At 35.1% G+C, this 24,453-nt stretch overlaps 1 protein-coding gene across 1 annotated transcript in view; it reads right to left on the bottom strand.

The window, feature by feature from the left end:
• The window catches only part of NRK (Nik related kinase), a 134,516-nt gene that overhangs the window by 73,539 nt on the left and 36,524 nt on the right, over window positions 1-24,453 (bottom strand). The window contains exon 3 of the mRNA XM_008057235.1: window positions 1,349-1,405. Coding sequence (XP_008055426.1) covers window positions 1,349-1,405 — 57 coding nt within the window. The remainder of the gene's footprint in view (window positions 1-1,348; window positions 1,406-24,453) is intronic.

The raw sequence follows: 24,453 nt of genomic DNA, 5'->3' as shown, positions 1-24,453 counted from the left end.
ATTTATGCTCAAGTTACTTTATGTTCCTTTAGCACTAAATGGACAAGTAAGACAACATTATTCCTCTCTCAGTTTTCACTAATAGTTTTAATTTAAAAAAAACAAATTTTACTGTATGCAGAAACTTGGCAACAAATTCATGGTAATAAATTTAATTAGCATATTAATGGAAAAATTACAGTTTGATATTAGTAAAGTGTTTTTTCCCCTTTATAAAACCAGTCCATTGACACTAGCCATCTATGGGCTGAACATGATTTTTAAATATTTTAAAAGTCAGAGTATCTGACCTGTAGATTAAATTATGGATCAAGGTTTCTCAAGTTAAAACAAGGAAATAAGTATTTAGAATAAATACTTTTAAAATGAGAGTATCTAAAATGTAGTTTAGATGTGGACCAAGGTCTTTCAAGTAAAAACAAGAAAATAAGTATTTTAGACAGTTTCACTCAATAACGACAAAGTTGATTATGTGGAATCCATGGTTTTTAAAGAAAGATTAATTCAAATAACCTCAAAATCCGTTGAAACTCGCATTAATTTGCATCATTTGAGGTTTACTGGCAAAACAAAAGCACACAACTCTTTAAATAGTTTTGGCAATTCATTTCCTTCACAATTGGAAAAGCGCAGTTTATGGCATTGACAGCAGTTCAGTGAATCTGTATAGTTTTTCAAACATAAAGTTTCCTTTAGGGTACAGTGAAGTGAAATTTTTTTGACCTTTGTTATGTTCGTGGTAATACTGTCTTGAGAAAGTGAGGAACTCATGTTAAAGAAAAAGGACAGAAATCAGTGCTAGCAAATTCTGTGACAATATGTTATGAACCATGACACAACTTTATGAGTGTTAGCAGGAACAGTGCCAATTAAACTGTCTTTTTTGCTCATCTGTCAAAAAATACACGAAAAGTGTGCATCTCTGACAGGTTTCTTCTGTCTCCCTGTCATTGAGAATCTAATAGCCTCAATTCTCAGAAGAAATCATTGGAGAGGGAAAAGAATATGATGGAAAACATCAGGATTAAAACAATATTAGAGGAAATCTCTTATTTTCTAACCCTGGAAACAGGTAATCAAGTAGAAAGAGAAAAACAAATACCTTTCCCATTGTTATAGAATAATAAAATATTTGAAACTTTTGCTAAGTGAATCATTTTTATATGAAAACATAAAAAATCACTAAATATAATACATGGGTTTAAATAATAAATATAATAAATTCAGATTAACATAATAATTATTATAGAAAATAATGATTTTAAAACAAATGCAATCTTTTCTGAGCTGTCTATGCCAAGAACACAGTCTGTTAAGGGAACAGAATACAGGCAAGATATAATATTACCTTACGAGCATTCATCACTTTAACAGCTGTAAATGCACCAGTCTTTTCATGAAGTCCCTGAAACACAGGATAGTAGTGATGAGTCAAATGTTACCTAGATAATCTAGCTATCAAGAAGCAATGCAGAAAATATTAAAATTGAATAAAGTCAAACACAATGTACATTATGAAACATAAAATATTACATACAGATGAAGCAAATGGTGTTATGTAGAAAACAGAAATACTAAATTATCAACATTTTAAAGAACTACCAGTCATTTCACTTAAAAAACTCAAACAAGTTTATGTAGTAGTTTTGCTTTTTATGTTTGTATTAAGCTGTGGGCATAATTGGCCATTTAAAGTTGTTGCATACTTCGTGTCTTCAGTCAAGGTTTATATGGCACCAAAACTTCCAGATAAAAAGTGAACATTTTCAACTGAAGATCACAAAAAAGGTGATGTTCGACTAAATAGCTTTTTAACTAGCTATGTAGTACTAGGTAGACATATCTTTCCACTTAGATATGAAAAGATATGTCTGCCTAGTACTTCTTCACATGCATAAGTTTCTTCGTAGCCATCACTAGTAGCGCAATTCATAATCCAACAGCTTCTAAACTGTTTAATATGGTTTGAATCATATGAACCAAAAAGATTTTTAAGGAAATAGTTTCTAGAAGATTCTGTCTTATTGAAAAGATGATGAGTTATAAGAGATTAATATTATTCTAAATGCAAGTACAAGTTTCAGATTTAAATTCTTTTAAATGAACATATAAGTGTGGAATTTGACCTCTTATTTTGTGTCTGGCACCTTTTAAACATATTTCAAACTGTAGTCATGGAAAAAATTCAGTATGGTATTACTATGAGTAACTTAAACAGAACACCTTATCTGATACTTTTCAAGCAAAAGGTTTGATTTGGGGGTTGAACAGTGTCCCCTCAAAATTCTGGTTTACATGGAACCTCAGAATGTTGCCTTATTTGGAAACAGGACTTTGCAGATATAATCACATTAAGATGAGGTCACACTGAATTTGAGTAATCAGTGACAGGTGTCTTTATAAGAGAAAATGGAGAGGTATTTGATCACAGAGACACAGGCACACACAAGGGGGAGACATCCATGTAAAAAAAAAAACAGGAAGAAATTGGAGTGATTCAACTACAAGCCAAGAAATATCAAGGATTTATTGACAATACTGGAACCTAGGAAGAGGCAAGGAAACAGTCTTCTTTAGAGACTTCAGAGGGAGAATGACCCTGCAGACACCTCAGTTTCAGAATTCTAGACTTCAGAATTGTGAGAGAATAAATTTCATTTATTTTTAAGCCATCTAATGTATAGCAATGTGTTACAGTAGTTCCACAAAACTAGTACACAAGGGGAAAAGGATGGAATCTAAGCAAGTAAATGGGTATTGACTTGCGATAGAGTTAAGAAACCTGTCAAGAACTAGACAAGAAGATTTCTAAAATCAGGTGAGCAATTTAGGATGGAGCACGCCAGTCACCAAAGACTATAATTTTTAAAAGAAAGGAAAAAGTTACAGGTTATTGATTGGGTAAAAGTAGGAACCCCAGAACAAAGCTTGTCTGTTTAACCTAAAATCTTTGGCACCTTTTAAACAGATTTCAAACTGTAGTCATAGGAAAAAGATTCGGTATGCGAAATCTTGGGAAAAAATACCAAAGACAAAGTCAGAGTTACATGAGGCAGAATTTGTAATAACAATCCATTAAGTAATAGCATCAGGTTCTAGGAACAACCCTTCCTTTTATCAAAGAACAATCAAACTTTTGCAACCTCTTTACCTGAGTATCACTTTAAAATATTTCAAAGGGGCATGAGCTTGTGCTATGTTTTGCCACTTGTCTTAATTTGCACCTGTTGGAAAGGAGTGAGATTATTTTTGCTGGACATCTGAAAAACAGTTTTAAACTGTTCTTTTGTAGGATTATGACAACACTTGAACTTTAATTACTGAATATTTTGGAGACCCTTAAAATTTATTTACATCTTTAGCTTAAATTATGTATTTTTAAAAATTTAGTCCTTATCATAATTTAGAAACCATTGTTTTCCTAATTATTCATATAAACACTTCCTAGTGAAATTTTTTTCTGATATCTGAATGCACAAACAGAACATGTTGGAAATTGGTTCTCACACATACCTTATAAAAGTTACAATGTTTTCTCCCCTTATCCTAAGAGATTATTTATGGGCCAAACTACTGTAATGCACAATACAAAGTATTTAGCATGTTAGCAAAGATATTAGCCATACATACTTGATTTGGCTGATGATCAATAAAATTCAAAATTCTTAAAGTCTGAAATTCACAGCCATCATATACCCTAGACTCCCCCATTCTGTGACAGGTCCTCAGTCTTTCCTGGTTTTCATGACTGTGACACTTTTCAATAGTACAGGTCAAGTATTTTGCAGAATGTCCATCAATTTGGGTTTGGTTGATGTTTTCCTGTTATTAGACTGAGATTATGAGTTTGAGGGAAGACTATTACAGAAGTGCAGTGCCCTTTTCATCACATCATATTAGGGGCACATGGTATCACCATGACTGATCAATGGAGATGTGAACCTTGATCACTTGGTTAAGGTAATGACTGCTAGGTTTCTCCATGGTAATGTTGCAATTTTTCCCTTTCATACTCTACTCATTAGAAGTGATTGATGCAGGGAGACACCTCTTATCAACAAGGGTGCCTGAATGAAGCATATTTATACCTAACTCTTAACTGTACCCCCACAATATCATAATAAAAATATTGATTATAAAAAAAGAAGTGATTGATGTTGTTTTTGAAGAGGCATAACACTATTCTTGAGTGTTTATCTAGAGAACCTAGAGGTCATTTTGAGATAAGCCATCAGTGAGATGGCATTCAGTGATGCCATTTTGTGGTTCACTAATTATATGGAAACTGTTTTATGGTCTTTGCTGAAGACAATGTTGTCATCAGTAGATTGTCTCCCCAAATGAGATGTTAAACTAGGAGCTGTAAATTCAGTTTATGAATTGTGCCTTTTTTCAGTTATGGTGTGCATTTTACAACAAATTAAAGCAAAACACCATTTATTTTAGACACATATAGAAAATGCTAAGAAGAGAGTTTGGTTTGGGAAGGAGTTTGGTTTGGGATTCTAAATTGCATGTTAAATAATCACACAATTTTCATTGGACTTAGTGAATATTATATAAACAATTACAAAGAAAGTCAACTTATAAATGTGGATTTTTTTCTTTCCTACTAATAATGTCTGTATTATCATACAGGAACCACTAGCTGTGCTAGATTAATACTGCTCCCTTAAATAGAGTTTGCATACAAAGAATAACCTTTTTAAATGTGTCTAATGAATATAAATTGTATATATTTATGTTATATGAAAGGGTTATTTGATAACCCTTTCATTGTAGAATGAAGCTAACTAACATGTATTAATTCACATACTTTTTGTGGTAAGTGCACTTCAAATCTACTCAATAAATTTTAAGTATGCGATATATTGTTATTAACTATAGTCTGTAGTGCAATAGATCTCATGAACTTATGCCTATATGACACTAAAATTTTGTGTCCTTTGTCCAACATCTCCCCAATCTCCTGCCCACTTCTGCCAGCCTCTGGTAACCTCCATCCCACTCTCTCCTTTTACGGTTTGATTTTTTAGATTCCACATATGAGTGAGATCATCCAGTACTTGTCCTTTTGTGTGTAGCTAACTTCACTTAACATAATGTCCTACAGGTTCAACTATGCTGTCACAAATGACAGAATTTCCTTCTTTTAAAATAATTTTGAAGCATTACAGAGCAAGGAGAAGAAAATTATCCTAGCTCTCATTCCTATCATAAACAAAGAAACCGCTGCTTAAATCTTATACGTTCATAGGCTTTCTCATATTTGAGAAACAGAAGATGACATGTAGTAACAATGCTTTGTAGCCATTCCTGACTCTAGGCTCAAGCCAACTGACATTTGGAATCAAGAAGTCTACCATTTCACTTTAGGTACCTCTTTGTCTTGTTTTCAAACCCATTCCACTTACTCAAATTTAGTTATTAATAAATGAAATTTATGTTATGATTTTGGGAAAAACCATAGATTACCTACTCAGAAACTGTCCCCCATATCCCACAACCCACTACAAAGTATAAAAATCATTCATTATGTATTGGCCTCTATTTTCTTAAGATAATGAATCTCCTTGATTATTCAAATATTAGCTAAGAAAAGAACACATTAATTTATCATTAACTTTTTACTATGAATTTTATTATCAGATGAGGTAACTATAACAATGGCAATGAGCAGGAAAGTGTTGGTGGAACAAGAAGGTGTAGGAAAGAAAGGGCTGGAGCATGAGAAAAAATTCTAAGACAGGTTGCTCCTCAGCTATAATAAAGGGAGCAGGGGCCAGGAATGAGGCGATGGGAAATAGTGAGTGAGCTGGGAATTTCAAAAAAGAAGGGAGTTTTAAAAAGGGACAGAAGGAGGATGGAAAGGTGGGGAGATAAACGGATTTAAGTCATAATTTTACTGGAATTTACAGTTTTTAAGATGCATGCACCTAACACAATTAAAGAACAAAATAAAATGCAAAAACTAGTTATTAACATAAATTATTGGATCACAAATAGAGTATATTTAAACAGTTTAAGAGAATAAATATATGCTACCATGTAAAGGATTTAACTTAGGTTCTAAAAAAACTTCCCTGATGAGTTTATGCTCTCATAACTAACTCTGTTTCTGGGGTTACATATTCCAAAAGACAGTAATTAGGATGAATGCGTATTTTCTTTGCAGGTCCATTTAAGATTATCCAGGAGAGAACATATATCCCTTAATGTTTTGATTTCAATTTGGCAAGGATTTGTGTTCTTAATTAATTAATTTAGATAACCAAATAAGCAACATTTTTTAGTCTGCTTCCCCCAGGAAAAACAGAGTTTTTTTACCGTGCTGTTGCTCTTCAATTGCTCTACGATGAACATTAGCATTTTAAATCTGTCCTATGCCCTATGAATATAAAATGTTGTATGTCCCTGAATTTAAGACACTAGTCACATATAACATATTGTTAAAAGGTATATGTTCCTGCTTTAAACAAAAACTAGTGTGGTGGGAAAAAAAACAACACAGATGCTGTCAAGGTTGCAAAGAAAAGGAAACACTTATACACTGTTAGTAAGAATGTAAATTAGTACAACCTTTATAGCAAACAGTAAGAAGACGTCTCAAAGAACTAAAAATAGAACTAGTGAACCACCTAGTAATCCCACTACTGAGTACCTACCCAAAGGAAATAATTATCTTAAAAAGATATCTAAATTTGTATGTTTACCACAGCACTATTCACAATAGCAAAGATATGGAGTCAACATAAGTGTCCATTAAGAGATAACAGGAAAAAAATTGGCATATATATACCATGGAATATTACTCAGCCACAAAAAAGAATGTAATCATATATTTTGCAGCAACATGGATGGAACTTGAGGACACTACCTCAAGAGAAACAACAAAGTCAATTGTCACATGTTCTCACTTATAAATTGGAGCTACATAATGAGTGTGCCTAGACATAGAGTGTGAAATAATAGATACTGTAGACTCAGAATGGTGGGAGGGTGGGAAGGGGGTGATAGATTAAACATTATTATTTAATGAGTACAAGTATATAATTCAGAAGATGGTTACAATAAAAGCCCAGATTTAACCACTATGCACTATATCCAAGCAACAAAAAATTTATACGATTTAAAAAAATAATAAAATGTAGGAAAATCTTGACATATATAGCAAAACAAATGAAGGGACAGTTATAAAATAATTTTCTATTTTACAAAAGGACTGTCCTAGTATTCATTTAGCATCAAACTCCCCAAATTTATTTATATCTCAAAAGTAATAAAGCAAGGTCAACTTATACATTAGGACTTGAGAATCAAACATGAATTGCCTGCTTCCAGAGGGAAGTTATGAGTTGTCAATGTCCTGTTCCCCTAAAACTTAACCTTGATGACTATTAACTGACCAGTCAATCCATCATAGTACTTAACCTATTCTTCCTTTGGGCACACAGCATCTTGACTTTTGTTTTATAGGTCTGTCCTCTGCTTTTGGGCCCATTCTGGTAGAGATAAATGCTTCTTGCATTTACTAATTACAATTTCTCTTAGCAAATCTAGAAGATAGACCTAGATGTGTAGGCAGGCATGAGAGAGAAGGGCAGTGGTAGAGCAGAAAACAGCTGATGGCCCTTGGCGGGGCCCAGTCTTATGAAATCAGAAACATATTGACAATGTTGAGCAAGGCAAATTTATTAAATCTAGAAAAAATGATAGAAAATACACAAAAAAGTCTAGTTTTCAATCACATCACTTGATCAATTTAGTCACTCTACCAATTAAATTAGGTGAAACATAAAAGTTCTTGAAATCTGGTAATATGTTGCTTTCACCTTGGTATCTCTAGTGCCTAGCACCATGGCTAGTACATAAGACGCTTTTTTTTTTTTAATGTCGAAGTCTCACTCTGTCGCCCAGGCTGGAGGGCGGTAGCATGCTCATGGCCACCACAGCCTTGACCTGCTGGGCTCAGGCGATTCTTCCACCTCAGCCTTCCACGTAGCTGGAACGACAGGCACGTGCTATGATGCCTGGCTAATGTTTTGATTTATTGTAGAGATGAGGTCTTACCAAGTTGCCCAGGCTTGCCTCGTACCCCTGGGCTTGGGCAACCCTCTCACCTCGGCCTCCCAAAGTGCTGGGATTACAGGCTTGAGCCACCGAGCCTGGCCATAAGATGCTTTAAGTGAATAATGGTTGAGTGAATGATGAATAGAGTAACTCGGAATGCTTCAGGGAAGAAGTAAAATATCAACTGGACCGTGAAGATGGTATTGCATTTGAGCAGTTTCAGAAGTAGAGGGTGAGCCCAGTGGGTGGGACATCATGAGCAAAGGCTATGAGGTAATGCTGAGTAGGAAGGCACAGCCACTAAAGAAGGAAAGAAAAAAAAAAGGGAGTAATTGCAGAGAGAAAAGAGATGAAAAGGAGAATGCAAGAGTGCACCTGTTTTTGTCAGGCTAGAAATTTCAGTGTAAATTTTTTTTAATGAAATCTTGTTTAAAGGAGATAGAAGTCATCATTGAGAAATTAGCCTTTAGTAGTTTAGCATTTTATGACTGGCTTTTGTTAGTTAATGGTCTGATGCAAAGCTCAGGGTTGTTAAGGCCACTGAAAAACCAGCATTGAATTGCAGCAATGATCAATTTCTTGGGGATTACACATTTTAAACCATAACAAATGATTTAAAATAGCAGTTGTGACAGCTGTGTTGGGAAAATCCATCATTCTGCAGTAGTTAATTACCATGTTTTTTCCTGGAAAGAATACAGGACAGTCCTTAATAGCCTTGTAATTTTGATTAGGCTGATTTTTTTTAAATCGTGAAGTTAAAGAAATTGTTACAGAAAAGTCTGCCGACTCAAAAGCAGTTCTACATAGTTCTTCCAGTTATTTGCTTTGCCTTCTTTTGGCAAATCTAAACCACATATTCCCTCGGGGCATTCTTTCTTTCTTTTCAATTGGTTTTGTGGTTGTGGAAGGCCATGAGACACTCACTATACTCATGTCCGTTCTGAAACCTTGTTTTTCATTCACAGTTCTGTCCATCTAGTCATTTGTTTGGATGCCAGCTTTCCCATAGCAAACAAACTAAGTGTTCCTTCAAGGAAACCAACAGTGCAGCTGTGAATAGCATCTGGGAGTACTGCTGCTGTGCTGTGGAGGGATGAGACAACATGGATAATAGGATGGTTTTTGTCAGCATCATGTCTATGCAGAAAAACAAAGACATGAGACTAGAGAGGACTTTCAAAGGCTAATACGCCCCTATTTATGCCTCCAAGTAAGGCCTTTCCTTAACCATTGCTTGAGACAGGAAGTAGCGATGGTTTAGTTTTTATTTGGAAGTCTTTTAATTTTGTTTCCTTTCTTAGTCTTCATCACCACTGACAAGCTCAACAAACCCAAAGGTAGAGAGATTCCAGGTTCAGAGAAGCCAGGGTTTGGAAGTATGTCTGAAATTGCCGTAAGTCTAGCACAAATAGGTAGGTACTGGTAGGGGCATAGGTTTGGGGACATAGAACACGCCAGTCACTCTCCACTTTACACATTATCAATCAGGAATATTTACTTATTTCTAACAATTGCCAGAAGAAGAGATGTAAGCTGTCTGGGGGATCCTCAATGCAATTTTACAGACTTCAACTTTGGATTTGCTTTAAGAAGCTTTAAAGATCTCAAAGATGCTTAGATATTTGATAGTTGCTATTTGATAACTGACAAGATTATTAAGATTCACACTTATTTTTAACTCCCAAAGAGCATAAAATACACTCGAGGCCACAGACGGTGCTCATTACATTAGATTGAGGAACAGTCATTTAGCTGCCAAAGGGCACTAAAGGGAGTCTCTGATTCAATACTTGTGAGCATCCCACCATTACAAAAGTTTTGATACAGTCAAATATATCAAATTTGGAAAATTCTCTCTAGGTGTGACTTTCTCTGTTGTGAGAAAACTTAGAAAGGGTAGAAGTAGATATTTCTGGCTTGGAGTAGATGGAGCCTTGAGTTAAATAAATACTAGTATAACCTTGAGACCTTAGGATCGCAGGTGTCTATAATCTAGCTGCTACAACTTTCAAGGTATACCCTGCAAGTTAAGCAGGGGGGAAGAACAGAAGTTCCTCCTCCTTCAAGAACAGTAACAAAGAGAGTATTGCTAGATTTTATAAATATTGCTTTTAGACCACTTTTAGACCACTATAGAGGAGTGCCATATCTTCACATATATCATGAGGGTACATTTGCATTCAAGTTGTTTTAGCAACATAAATGAAACTTCCATAATCAGTACGTACTTTGTATTCCTGAGATTTCATATGTTCCTTTTACTTAATTAATTTTTTACCTATCCATCTCCCCTACTAGACTATCAGCTCCCAAAGGATAAATTTCCTTTCTCTATATATTTAGGGTCTAGCACAATGCCTGAGATATCACAGGCACTCAGCAAGTGTGTGTTGAACTGAACCAAGTCAATCTCAACAAGTATCTCTATATAGAGGAGGAGATGAATGTGTGTGTGTGTGTGTGTGTGTGTGTGTGTGTGTGTGTGTGTGTGTGTGTGTGTAATGGCTGAAGACACAGGATCATTTTTGTGCCAAACAATATAGGAAAAGAATTAGAGGGAGTCCCAACCCAACGTTTCCCATGAAACATGGATTTCCTGACAAAGGTTATGAAATGCTGCTCTGTGGCAAAGTACCCCAAGAACTCATAGCATATTATTTGTCCATAGGTAAGTTTCTTTTTGTTAACCTTATAATCCAATTTGGGGTTCCACTGTGAAGTTGCTCAAAGTTCTTCCAATTACCTTTAATCAGAGAGCCTCAAGGAATAAGTTAGTCAAAGTCAGAGGCCATGAGCCCACAGAAGTAATAGAAGTGTCAAGGATGTTGCCAAATGGCACAGGTTTGTCAGGTGACCTTATCTAATGCTTATCCATGCTTCCCCTAACCTGCGGCTACTAATCTGAAATCTCCAAATATCTGCAAATACTTTTTGTGGTTATATCAACTACAGGGACATGAAACGGTGAGAGCTCCAAGTTCTTTACCTTTATTTTTTCTTGGCAAACCTTTAAGTTACTCAAACCTAGGCTAGATTTAGTCAAGGATTTGTTCTGAAACAGATTTTGTAGCTAAAAAGTTATGGAACCATGAGCATAATCCAACAGAATAATGTTTTTCCTCTTTCAAAAATCTGGGACAGTCATGGTCATGCTTATTAGAACTGTGAAAGAAGTCAGAAGAGGGCCTTCGTGGTTTCAGTGACTTTGTAGCTTAAAAACGGCCCTGTAATTTGAGGCAGTTATGTGTGCTTATACAGCAGCTTCAACTGAGTCTTATTACCCTTGTTATTACACCTGCAGGGAAAAATAGGTCAAAATATGTAGTAACATCATTTGTAAATGGAGCTGTTCTTCATTGCTCTACAGCACTCAAACAGCAAATTGCACAAAATGGACAATAAAGTTCAATGTTCTTGGTTGCAGGATACATACTACATTTGCAGAATATAAATGAATAGCAACTGGTAGACAAATGAGAAAAGACCCCAATATACTACTATGTGGTAAGCCGGATCTACATAGGGGACAAAAGTACAAAGCCATTGAGATTTGCTGTAACAAATGGGTGCCATCATAAAATCTTCAATGTTGGTCATTAATTCAAATTTAAAGTCACAGGCCATAACTGCATATGCTGTGGAAACTATACAAGAACTCCATGAGACTAGGGTCCATACTTTCTTTTCTTTTTTTTTTTTTTTTTTTCAGTTGGAGTCTCACTCGGTCGCCCAGACTGGAGTGCAGTGGCCGCTCCCGGCCACCGCAGCCTCGCCTGCTGGGCTCCAGTGATCCTTCCGCCTCACCCTTCCGTAGCCGGAATTACAGGCATGCGCTACCACACCCGGCTGATTTTTTTTTTTTTTTTTTTATTGTAGAGATGAGGTCTCGCTGCCCAGGCGGGTCTCGAACCCGCAGGCTCAGGCAATCCACTCACCTCAGCCTCCCAAAGGCGCGGGATTACAGACTGAGCCACCGAGCCCGGCTTTCTTAAACCCCCTGACACTTCCAAGCAGACTTATTTATCGAAGTATAGGGAAATTATGATCAAGTGAGTGACGATTATTTGGTTCTCCATGTATGAAGTTTCCCCACAATGACATTCTTTTTTTGTTCCTCTAAGAAGTATACACTACAAAAATAAAAAGAAACTCAGCTATCAGAAGTCACTTTTATATCCAGATTTTTTTTTTCTTTTCAGTTACTATTTTATCCCACAGCCACAGATTGTATACCTTTTCCTTTAAGGTTTGTCTGGGCTTAACCTAGGAACAGTAGGTGATGGCATGGGCAAGGGCAAAGAAACAGACTTTCCATAAGCAAACAGATTTCAGCACATAACAGATTATGCTTCATTGCAATGCCACAATGTTTTAACACAGATTGCTTTCTTTATGCAATGCATGAATCAGTTAACACTCATGCAAAATGCATTCCATCTGCTCAGACAGATGTAAGCTGCAGTGTTTCTAATTCTATCAAACAGCACAACTAGTTGAAAGAAAAGCACTGAGACAGATGGGTGATGAGTGAAGGGATGGGTTCAACCAAAAGAAGTGACTTTGCCTTAAGATTTGGCAAATAAAAATGGGATTCTCAACTCTACTAGGTCTATTCACAGAGGTACGAATACAGCAGCCCTTATTATAAAGCTGAGGTGAAGAGGATGTTAATGCCTTTTTAAAAAGTTTTTATAAACTGAATTGTCTCTAATCCACAGCAGTGATTTGTCATTTTTTAAAGGCTCTTGAGAAACACCTACACTTGACCGGATGGAAAATAAAGGTGATGCCACGAAGGAAGTAAAATGGAAAAGAAAGGAGTAGCAGGGAAAATGAAGGAAGCAGGGAGTAGAAAAGAATTGAAAACAAAAGATGATAAGGAAAAAAGGATGGCTTCCATTGAAGATAGGACAAGAAACATCAACAACAGCCGGGTCTAGTCAATGTTCTTAAGCACAGACATGAAGGTGGAAAAGGACATCGTCCATCAATATCAGTTTGGTAATTTACCACTAATTCGTAGGCCCTGCCAGTCTCAAAAAGTTTGAGTCATCATTCCAGCTCCTAAATTGACCTAAAACTACTTCTCTGTGTAGTCTGTTGTCTTGAATTGACCTTTGTGGGTAATACTCCATGCCCCGATGTTCCCTCCTTTAACATTCAATGCTGCTGCCCCATTCCTTCAGCATCCTGCTTCAGTGTTTTGCAAGCTAAAGCACTTGCTAACCTTCCTTTACTGTTGTACTGCAAAGATCTGGACTAGTGACCTCTTTTTTTCACCAAGGTACTATATTTGCATTTTATCAGGAAATATCTGTTTTATTTTTTATTTTTAACGTGTTTTTTTCAATTAATCCTTTTTTTAAAGAGTGTTTTTAACTCTAAGGAATTACCAAGGAGGTGGGAATTTCAGCACATTCTGCATTCTGGATACTAAAATGCTAGATTTGCCCATGGCAGGCTATTTACCTCAAGCCTGAAGAAATGAAATTTGAAGAATGTGAAATCAACTAGGGGTTCAAATTTAAACCCCTCAGTTTATCCCTCACAGCTGTGAGGCAAATAGCAGTGGGTAAGGGGAAAGTATGATGGGATACAGCCAGTGAGAGAATGCCAAGCTGAAAAAATGCAGCATGATAAAAGAATGGTCCTGGTGCCCAGGAGAACAGAATCCAACTACAGAAAGATTTTTACTTAAGGCTTCCCAAAACAGAAAAGTCATCAAAGTAGGAAAGTCAAACCTAGTAAGGCAATATGAAGGACTATGGCAATCATCTAGATGAAAATATACATCTATTACAATTATCTGGTTGCTCAAAAAAAATGTGTGTAATGGACTATTATGCAGCCATAAAGGACAAACATATGAACTTTGCAGCAACTTGAATGGATTTAGAGTCTATCAGCAATCTATCACATAAACAAAGAACAGAGTACCATATGTTCTCACTCATAAACAGACCTTGAACAATTCACATAATACTTTAAGAAAAGGATTGGCAGTAGAGGGAAACTGCAAGGGGAGGAGGGGTGGGATTGGCAGTTGAAGGAAACTGCCAGGGGAGGCAGGGGGTGGGGCGCACACCTCATCAACAAGGGTGCCTGCATAATGAACATTTGTTTACCTAACCTGAATTGTACCCCATATCTTTAAAATTAAAAAAAAATAAATGTGTGTGTATATATGTTTGCAAGCATGTAGGAGGAGTATGTTGGGGAGCAGTGTGTGTGTTTGTGTAGTGATGACAATTCCTTGATTTGGAGGAAAGGAAGAAAAGAGATCTAAAGACTCATGGGAGCATGCAGAAACCAACTTTGCATTGTTTACAATTTTGACTTTCATTCCTCTTTCGAATAATTTTGCCATTTCTTCTGCTGAATTAGTCACCACTAATTTTTCAAATTCATTGATCTCTACTGCCCAAGGATTAGTAGCAGAACTAAGACTATGACCAAAACTCTCTTCCCATTCTTGTATTCCTTTTCCTTTTCACATTACTTCTGCATTTAAGTATTTACTATATATCACCTATATGTAAGGCAGCAAGCAAAATATTATTAAAAATTTAGTTATAGTTTCTAACTTTTAAGGAACATTTAATACAGAAATAAATGTAAACAATCCATCATAATGTAAGAGACAATACGGCAATTATCACAATAAAGGTACAAATGAAAAGTTACAATGTCACTGAAAGTATTAGAATTATATTTAAGATTTCCTACTGAAAACATTTTGCAAATTCAGGTCAGCATTCTCTCGAGTCAGTGAGATTCTAGTATATTTTTGTATCTTCAAATTCTCAGTTTATATTTTAATTTGTTCTTCACAGCTATATTTTGTTAGTTCATTAGAGTCCATATGGTCTCAAATTGACTCTAATGCCATATATTACTGCTATAATAACGAGCTTCAGAATGGATCCATGATTAAATCATACTGAATAAACTGCTAATGTTTGGGGAATACAAGGAAAACAACTAGTATAACAATCTGATTCATTTTTTTTATATTTTATTTTTTATCCAAAATCGAAGAAAGAGTTTCATCTATAAAGATCCCTGTGAATTCAAATGCAGACACAAATGCAGTTGAAATATTATTTTAACCACTTAAGCATTTTTCTGTCCATGCTGAAACTTACTAAATGATAGAAATAAATTTGAAAAGATTTATTTTCAGGTTGTGCTTGTATAAATCAGGGATTGGGGCCTAATTATTAATTTGAAATTAAACATAAATTTAAGTGGCCTACCTATAACCTTAGTAAGTTCACCCTGGCTAATCAGTAAGAGTTTTCCAAAACCATGTATCCTTACTTGGCTTAGGGAGCAAAGTATGGAATCCAGAAAAGAAATTTCACCCATATCTGACCTAGGTAAGAGCATTTGTAAGATGTGGCTTTGAGACCTACTTTGTCTGTTTGAAAAGATTAAATGATTATATTATGCTTCATTTATTTAGCAATATTATCAGGAAGTTCTATCTGAATTAATTTAAAATTTAAGTTGAAGCAACTTCAACATATTGATCTTAGTTGCTTAATAGAGAACCTTAGAAAATCTGCTTTAATGATTAAAGATTTTTGATTAACTCATCAAGGCTGTAGCATAGTGTTTTCACTGCAAACCAACCAACAAAAATTAATTGAATACCTGTTCACAAAACACTGTGTTAGAAAGTGTATGACAGAAAATCTATTGCAGTCAAGTGAATTCAAAAAAATTGTCTTAAATAGATTAAATAATGCTTTCATAATTTTGTGTATTATATCAATTTGCTTAACATCAGTTTTTTGGAGCAAACATAAGCATTTATGAATTATTGCACTATGGGTTTGCTATTATTATTTGATATGCATGGGAGGTCCAAAATCCTATGTTCCTCTTTAGTCATTAATCTTAGCGTATTAGATAAACATTTGATAGAATAATTTTAGAGTTTAACAAGTTCAGTTGCCTATAAATTATCAAGATATGCAAGGTTTTTTTTATAAACAATATTTTTTATTATGATATTGTGGGGTACAGTTAAGGGTTAGGTATACAAATATGCTTCATTCAGGCACCCTTGTTGATAAGAGGTGTCTCCCCGTCCCCAGACAGATGTTTATTACCATTAATCCCATCTCCCTTCCCCTCCCATAGTTTCCCACCACTGTCAGTCATTTTCTTATGGTAATATGTTGGATGATCAAGGTTCACTATATGAGTAAGAACACGTGATACTCAGATCTTTGTTTTTGTGAGAGGTCACTCAGTATTATAGACTCTAGCTCCAACCAGTTTGCTGCGAAATTCTTGTTCTTTTTTATGGCTGCGTAGTATTTCATCAAGTATATGTACAACATTTTTTAAATCCAGTCCTCTTTTGAAGGACAGCATGGTTGCTTCTAGGTTCTTGCTATTGTGAACAATGCTGCGATAAACATACGTGTGCAGGTATTTTTTTTATACAGTGATTTGAGTTCTTCAGGGTATATTCCCAGTAGGGGGATTGCGGAGTCATATGGGAGGTTGATATTTAGAGCTTTTGTTATCACTTTGTTGTTGCTTTCTAAATTGTATTGAATTTTGGTCAGAGAGTCTGTTCTGTAGGATACAGATTTTTTGATATTTAAGATTTTCTCTACAGTCAAGCATATAATCAATTTTTCAAAATGTCTCTTATGTGCTGGAAAAGAATGTTTGTTCTCTAACTTTTCAATGCAGAACTCTACATATTTCTAGGAGACCAAGCTTGTTCATTGTATTCTTATTAAGTTTTTTGCCAATTTGTTCTATAATATTCTGAGACAGATGTCAAAGTTTTCCACTGTAATTATGGATGTATCAATATTTTCTTGCAATTTTATCAATTTAGCTTCACTTATTTTTATGGTATATTTTAGGTATGTATGCATAGAAGTTCTGATATTTTAGTATTTTAACAATATATTTTATATTTCATCTATACAATGAAACTCTTATGTCTAATAAAAATAAATTTGAGCTAAGAAAAAAAATTCATTCAAGACTTCATTGCAGAGATTAAAACCTACTCATGAAAAAATGTACTGACTTTTGTTGTTTACTTTTTTGCATTGTTTTGTTTTATTCACCTGACTTCGATTTTTTGAGAGCTATGCCACCCAGAGTACTCCCGAGGCTAAGCAGCATTTCTTGAGCTAAACTTTGTAAACAAAATAACTGACTAAACTGGTTTTTCCCTGAATTGACTGACAAATGGCTGTTCTGGCAGAATGTAAATGAGGAAAAAAATTATCTTACCATAGAAATGCCTATAAGGCTGTGAGACCAATATATTTGTCCTAAATAATATTTGGCAGTTATAAAAATTGAGCTAGAGGCCTGCAAAGAAAGGTCGCAAAGACAGATGGTTTATTTTCTTTCTTCACTCCAATTTTATTTATTAATACACAAAATTCAATTCCTTTCAGTCCCAAATTACAATATTTGCATAAATAGCAGCTAAGCAGCCTTCGCCACTTGTGTGAGTTTAAATGTCTGTTGCACTCCTTAGCAGCTGCTGAAACATATTACAGTTTCCACTTCAGCAATTAAAAAAAAAAGAATCTCACTATTTCTCTTAGCTCACACCTGGGATTTCACACAACCAAAGTACTCTGGCTACAAAGCTCCATGGCTGTTTGCTGGTGCTATGATCATGAGTCACTGTCAGTGGGATAATTTATCATACACTATGCCTTTATTCCACTGTGAACTATGAGAAGTCAGAAAGTGTCTATGCTCTTCTTGGAGCAGTACTTGAAAAAGCGTTAGCTCAAGGGCTTCCTTAAGAAGAATTCTGTCCCTGGCAAAATGAATCCTTCCCTCTGAGAAATGCACTGCTGTCCTCCACTGCCTCCTCTCACACTATCGCCAACTCACCATCCCAGGTGTGGGCTTAGGAGATAGAGAGATTGCTTTATAATTGTTTCACTGGAGTAGAACCTCTGCAATAAGTTTCAGCAGCTGCTAAGCAATACAACAAGCATCTAAATGCAGAGGAGATTCACGGTTTAAAATGTATATCAAAGGCAGTCTTGAAGGGGAAAAAACATCTCCCAAGAGGAGCTTGAGAGGGAACAAAGAGAGCTGTGTATAGGTGCAGAGTAGTAGACCAATACACTTTGAGTAATGGTAAGAGTGCTGATTAGCTGATTCCCTGTAAGCTGTCTCTTTGCCTAAACTATTGGTGAGAGACAGGAGGGAGGAGAAAAGGGGAGAAGTGTGGGGAGGAGAGAAAAGAGAAAGATCTATTCTCCTTGTGTAAGTGTGGAGCTGTGAGTTTTACTAAATTAAATTAAATTAAAGCAGGGTTTTAATTAATATCAGAATGGGCAAAGTGTGAAACTAGAAAACTCATCTGACTAGTTATTTTTTTACCTAAAATCCATACTTAGTATCTCAGTAAAATTAAGATACCCTAAATGACCTAGTTTTATTCTCCCAAATTAAGTCTGACCTGACCAAGTCTGGCCCTAAAGAAAGTAGAATGGAAACTAGATTTTTACCCTCACAAATTTAACCACCAAATTAAGTGAATAAGATTATCCAAGTACTGAGAACCACACCTTTGTGTGCATGTGCATGTGTGTTTCACTTAAGGTGTATATATTCATTTAACTCTGGAAGACTTGATTTGTCTTTGCTACCAGTTAAAACAAACAATGATTTTCTGGAAAGATGTGATTTTTTTCCTCTATTTGGTGTATTTGATCATTTCAGAGTTTTTCTGCTATTTTTTTTAATTTAAAAAGGTTTAGAAACTTCCAGTTCAAGCAATAGGGAGAAATTCTCCTAATAAATAGAGTGAGTTGATTTGCAGAATTGGCAAGTTACAACTGAGCAGCAATTCATAGATGTCTCAAGATCTCTCCTATGTCTATGAGGTTACTAGAGTACAACACAGTATTGCATACTAAATATCTGTGCTTTCTTTGTATTTCATTTAGATGTTTTATATTAAGCAACACTGAGAACTGTGGAGTGCTTTCTATAAGGGTTAGTAACTGTACACTCTGCCCTTCAGATGTATAAATTAAACTCAATATGTCTTATAAATAAAATGATAGCATCAGAGAAAAAAGCCTCTTAAACAAGTGTCCATCCTAATTGCAACTTTATATTGTTATTCATGCCACTGAATGACTTTGGATAAGGAGAAACTTAGAAGATAGTCCTCTTCAAAAAGTGACTGAAACAAGGCATTCTCGTGGGATGATGAACAAATTGACTCTAACAGCAAATGCTTTGGCATAAGCCTCACTTATATAGTTTTTATAAATTACCACATAAGACAGTGAGAAATAATAGTCTGAAAATTGTTAGGGTAAGAAATGGAAGTCTCCTGGATAGAATTCTGAGATTGTCAGGTTCCGTCTTATACCTGAAAAAGTATAAAAAGTGCAGACTCTCCTGAAGAAACTCTACTTAAGCCAATTTCGGCACTGTTACCTTTGAAAGAGAAGAATACTCTGTTACAGAGAATAACAGACATGACTTGAAAAATGTAGTGGAAAATGAATCTTTCTAGAAATGTTTGGAGGCAGTAGGATTGCTGAATTGAGAGAAGATAAGGTTCAATGGTAACTTGGAAGATTATCTTTGATAATTTAGAAGATCATAGCTGCTGCTGTGACTACAGAAAACTGATAAAAAGGAAACAAGCTTTAATTAAAGTAGGAAAGATTTCTGCCTAAACATCAGCAAGAATTTATTAACCAATAGGATGATAACTCATGGAAATGGATAACTTCTTTTTCACAGTGACCTTTAAAAATTTTGTGTGTGTGTATATGTTTAATCAAAAGGCTGAACTTTGGCCAGTCCAAACAGAGGGTATTGGGGAAAAAACTCTCTATTCCCTGATAGTAATAGTATTCATGACACAACTGCCTTCTTATCTTTTGCAATTTCAGCATCCTTAAAATCATCCCTAGTGTCTTCATAGTGACTTTCTTTCCTGCCTTTCAGAAAACACAATCAATATGCTGCAAAAGGCTGAGCTGAAGTTTTATAAAACTCATACGATACCATCCCATAATTTAACCATTATTCCTGTTCACCTTTTATACAATCTTGCTTTTTGTTTTTCCCAGGTCTTCCTAAAGGATAAATGAAATATAACCTCTCTGGGTATTTTCTAACTTTTTAATAACTAAAATCTTAATCCTCAAACCAACCACTCATCATATGGAAGATTTAATCACAGTTAAAGTATGAATTTGCTAAGCACTACACAGGGCTTCTCTGCTACAAATGTGTTGCCCACTGGAAAAAATTTAATCAACTTGCTGAAAATCATTAAGGGCACAATAAGCACAGGTTCCTCTACCTTGGTTTTAACATCTGCCACTAATTGTATCCATTGTAAATGTTGACTTAGGAAATTTAACAACACAAACACACCAATTTCAAACCAACTGTTCCCCTCCCATATAGTTTGTACATCAAACAAGCCATACCATGGTATGAAAATATTCTGTCACCCATTGCTATTCTTTGAAACAAATCTCTGGATAGTCTTAATCAAAGGAAAATAACAAGGAAGAAATAACCTCACAGAGCTGGGAATTTATTTCTTCATTTTGGAGAGGGGTGATGACTTTCCTGTTATTCTTGTTTTTCAAAATGTCTTATAATTACTTCAATTTTTGAAGAATAATTACCTGGCAGGATTTTCTTTTCTCATTTGAAATTTTAGTGGCTAACAAGTAAGAAACTTTTCTTGGATTTAATAGAAGGCAGCCAATGGTAACATTTATATAAATACCTTATTCAAAACTAGCTCTTGGGTAACCTATTTCACAGTTAAAGTTAAATTACAGTAGAGGATAACAATTTATTATAACAAATTTCCAAGTACATTTGTTTACTGTTCCTTCCTTGATGATAAAATTTCTTTAATAACTATTTTGCAACAAGTAAGCACAATTTGTATCCTATTAATACCATTTTGTGTAAAATTCAAGTATCTATATCAAATTCATGGCAAGCATCGCTAATACTAATAACCTTTGTTAGCTTGCTTAAAATATGTTAAATAAACATTACATATTTATTTATGGTTCAGCTGATTTTTGACAAGAATGTCAAGATAATTCAATAGAGAAAGATTAAGTCTTTTAATAAACGGTGCCAGGACAGCATGTGAAAATGAAGTTGTGCCTCTCCCTCCTAACATATATAGAAATTAACCCCAAATGGATCAGCTACCTAATTGTAGAAGATGAAACTATGAAACTCCTAAGGGAAAACATAACAGTAAATATTTGTGACATTCGACTAGGTAATGATTTCTTAGATGTAATACCAAGAGCTCAAGCAACCAAAGAAAATAGGTAAACTGGACTTCAAAATTAAACTGAAAAGACAGCATACAGAGTGGGAGAAAATATTTTAAACCATATATCTGATCAAAGACTTGTATTGGCAAAAGATTTGAATAGATTTATCCACGGAAGATATATAAGTAGTCAATAAGCAAACAAGATGTTCAACATCATTAGTCATTAGGGATATGCAAATCGAAACCACAATGAGATACCACTCCACACCCACTAAGTGGCTATGATAATTTTTTTTTTTTTTTTTTGAGTTGGAGTCTCACTCTATTGCCCAGACTGGAGTGCAGTGGCCGCTCCCAGTCACAGCAGCCTCGACCTGCTGGGCTCCGGCGATCCTTCCACCTCAGCCTTCTGAGTAGCCAGAATTACAGGCGCGCTACCACGCCCGGCTAATTTTTTGATTTTATTGTAGAGATGAGGTCTCGCCTGCCCAGGCGGGTCTCGAACCCGCGGGCTCAGGCAATCCATGCACCTTATAATAATTTTTAAAGAAAACATATTTTAGTGAGAGTAGAAAGAAATGAGAACTTCATACACTGTTGAATGTGAAAGGCTGCAGTCATTGTGGAAAATAAACATATCTCCCTACAAAAACTTGTATATAAATGGTCATGTCAGAATTACTAATAATAGCCAAAAAAAAAAAAAAAACCCTGTAAAACAAATTTCCATTAAAATTGATGAATGAGTAAACAAAAGGTGGTATATCAATAACAATTGATTATTTGGTTATAAAAAGGAATAATGTCCTCATTCATACTACAGATTGTAACATGGACAAACCTTGAAAACAGTGTGTTAAATGAAAGTGGTCAGTCATCAAAGGTCACATGTTGTATTATTTCATTTATGTAAAATATCTAGAAGATGCAAATTCATAGACTAGTGGTTGCCAGTGACTAGGAATAGGGAACCTAGGGAATGACCACTAACAGGTACAGAATATCTTTTGTGGGTGATAAAAATATTCTGGAATCAAATAGTGATCATGGTCGCACATTTGTAAATATACTAAAAACAACTGAATTGTACATCTTGAAAGGGTGACTTTTATGTGAATTATATCTCAATAAAGTTGTTATTTAAAAATGAAACTAAGCTAAATAATGACTATGGGATATTAAGTATGGATTTCCATAAAAGTTTAGCAAGAGACACATTTTAAAAATAATTACTCATATATTAGAGGGACAAACTAACGTATGCTCAATCTCTTTGGGTATTGAAGCAAGCTCTGGTCTGGTAGAAAAAACACTTTGTTTTTTGAATTCCAGCTGTTTATCATGTCTAACTATGTGACTGTTAGGCAAGTTACTTGACCTCTCTGAGTCTCAGTTTCCTCACCTGTAAAATGGGGATGATGATGCCTTCCTCACAGGATTGCTTCAGAGATGAAAGAGATGATACATAAGAAAGGAATAATACGGTGCTCAACAAAGAGTAAGCATTTTTTAAAAAAAGTCAAACCAAACAGAACTAATTTATTCAATGGCAGCTGCTGAACATGAGCTTCAAAAAAAAAATTAAGTCAAGAACTTCACCTTCAAAGGGTTCAGGGTCAACTAGGCTATTACAGAATTACCATCCACTGGTTTTATTATTCTTTCCAAGCTTTCTGTATAGCAAGGAATCTCCAGTTACCCTTTTGCCTCCTCAAAAGATTTTGCACCCCTTCCACCTTCCACCGCAACAAATGTGATTAGGGAAACATCACATAAGGTAGTGCAAAGAATTCTATTTATGTGTGGCTGTTACGAGAACACTATAAAACAGTCATCTCTCACTGGGGATAGCTATGATAAATTTCCCAAAAGTATTGTATAAAAAAAGCCCAACTTCCACACTGGTGAGGAACATAGTCCAGCAAGTTCTAAGATTTATGCAGACTTCTCAGATGCTGCTGATCTTTAGGTTCAAGCCCCATATTATCTTAGCCACACCTTTGTCGGGTTATGAGTCACCAAAACCATACTGATACTGGCTATATACAAAGATCTGGCAAGTATTGACTTAGTAGTAGTCTAATTTATCATTGAATAAACTTATCTGGCAGTTTCCATTTATTGATGCTCCTTGTAGGATGAAGATAACCAAGGCCAGCCACAGAACATGGTTTACCTTGACTTTTTAGTATTTTTTTCAAGATCATCATCTTAACAAGTTTTATTTCACATAGGTCTGTGCTTAGAAACAGAAATCTAGCTCTACTAATAAAAATCAGGCTGTTATACAGTACATATCAATATTACTAAATGAATTACTTTTTCTCATTGTATATTGATATAATCAGTGATGCAGATTATTCTATTTTTTCTCATTGAAAGAGATCTATTTGAGCAAGCAGTGACAGGAAAGCAAGACAGTAAAGTACTCACAAAATAATACCTACTCATCTTAGAGGCAATCTTTGCTCTTTTAAGATGAATACAATTCTCTTACACTGAGAATAACTTCATTAACTCATTTTGCCTCTTCCTCTCCAAGTTTTTTACACATTTTTATCAGGTTTATTGAGGTATAATTTATACCAGTAAAATTACATCAGTAAAATTTGCTCATTTTAGTGTGAATTTTTTAGTTTTGACAAGCACATGTAGTTACCTACACATTACCATAATCAAGACATATAACAAAAATAACAATTCCCCCAAAATAAAAGTGTAAACAAACCTAAAAACTATAAAACTGATAACAGTCTTTTTTTACATTGGCAAAAATGCCTTGGATCAACTAGATTCTGATTTTGGCAACCTGATACATCACTTCAACCCAGGTGGCTCCATCTTGACCCAGACATTGCTACAGACGAACAGATGGTTCTCAAATTTCACATGACATTATCCATTCCACCTGTTTCTTTTTTTTTTTTGGACAGATGATTTACTTTCTGACACTTAAACAAATCTCCCTACCTACCCCTCCCAGCCTCCCCTCCAAATCAGGCCACCTCAACAGAGAATTGCTAAGCATAATCAGATTCTAATCCATCTCCTTAAGTTTATAGAGATAGAAACAAACTCCAGAAAAG

This window comes from Carlito syrichta, unplaced genomic scaffold (assembly GCF_000164805.1).
Source record: "Carlito syrichta isolate Samal-C Ts95f unplaced genomic scaffold, Tarsius_syrichta-2.0.1 Scaffold302910, whole genome shotgun sequence".
Lineage (NCBI taxonomy): Eukaryota > Metazoa > Chordata > Mammalia > Primates > Tarsiidae > Carlito > Carlito syrichta.
Note: the sequence above shows the minus strand (reverse complement) of the source record. Positions and strands in the feature narration are given on the sequence as shown.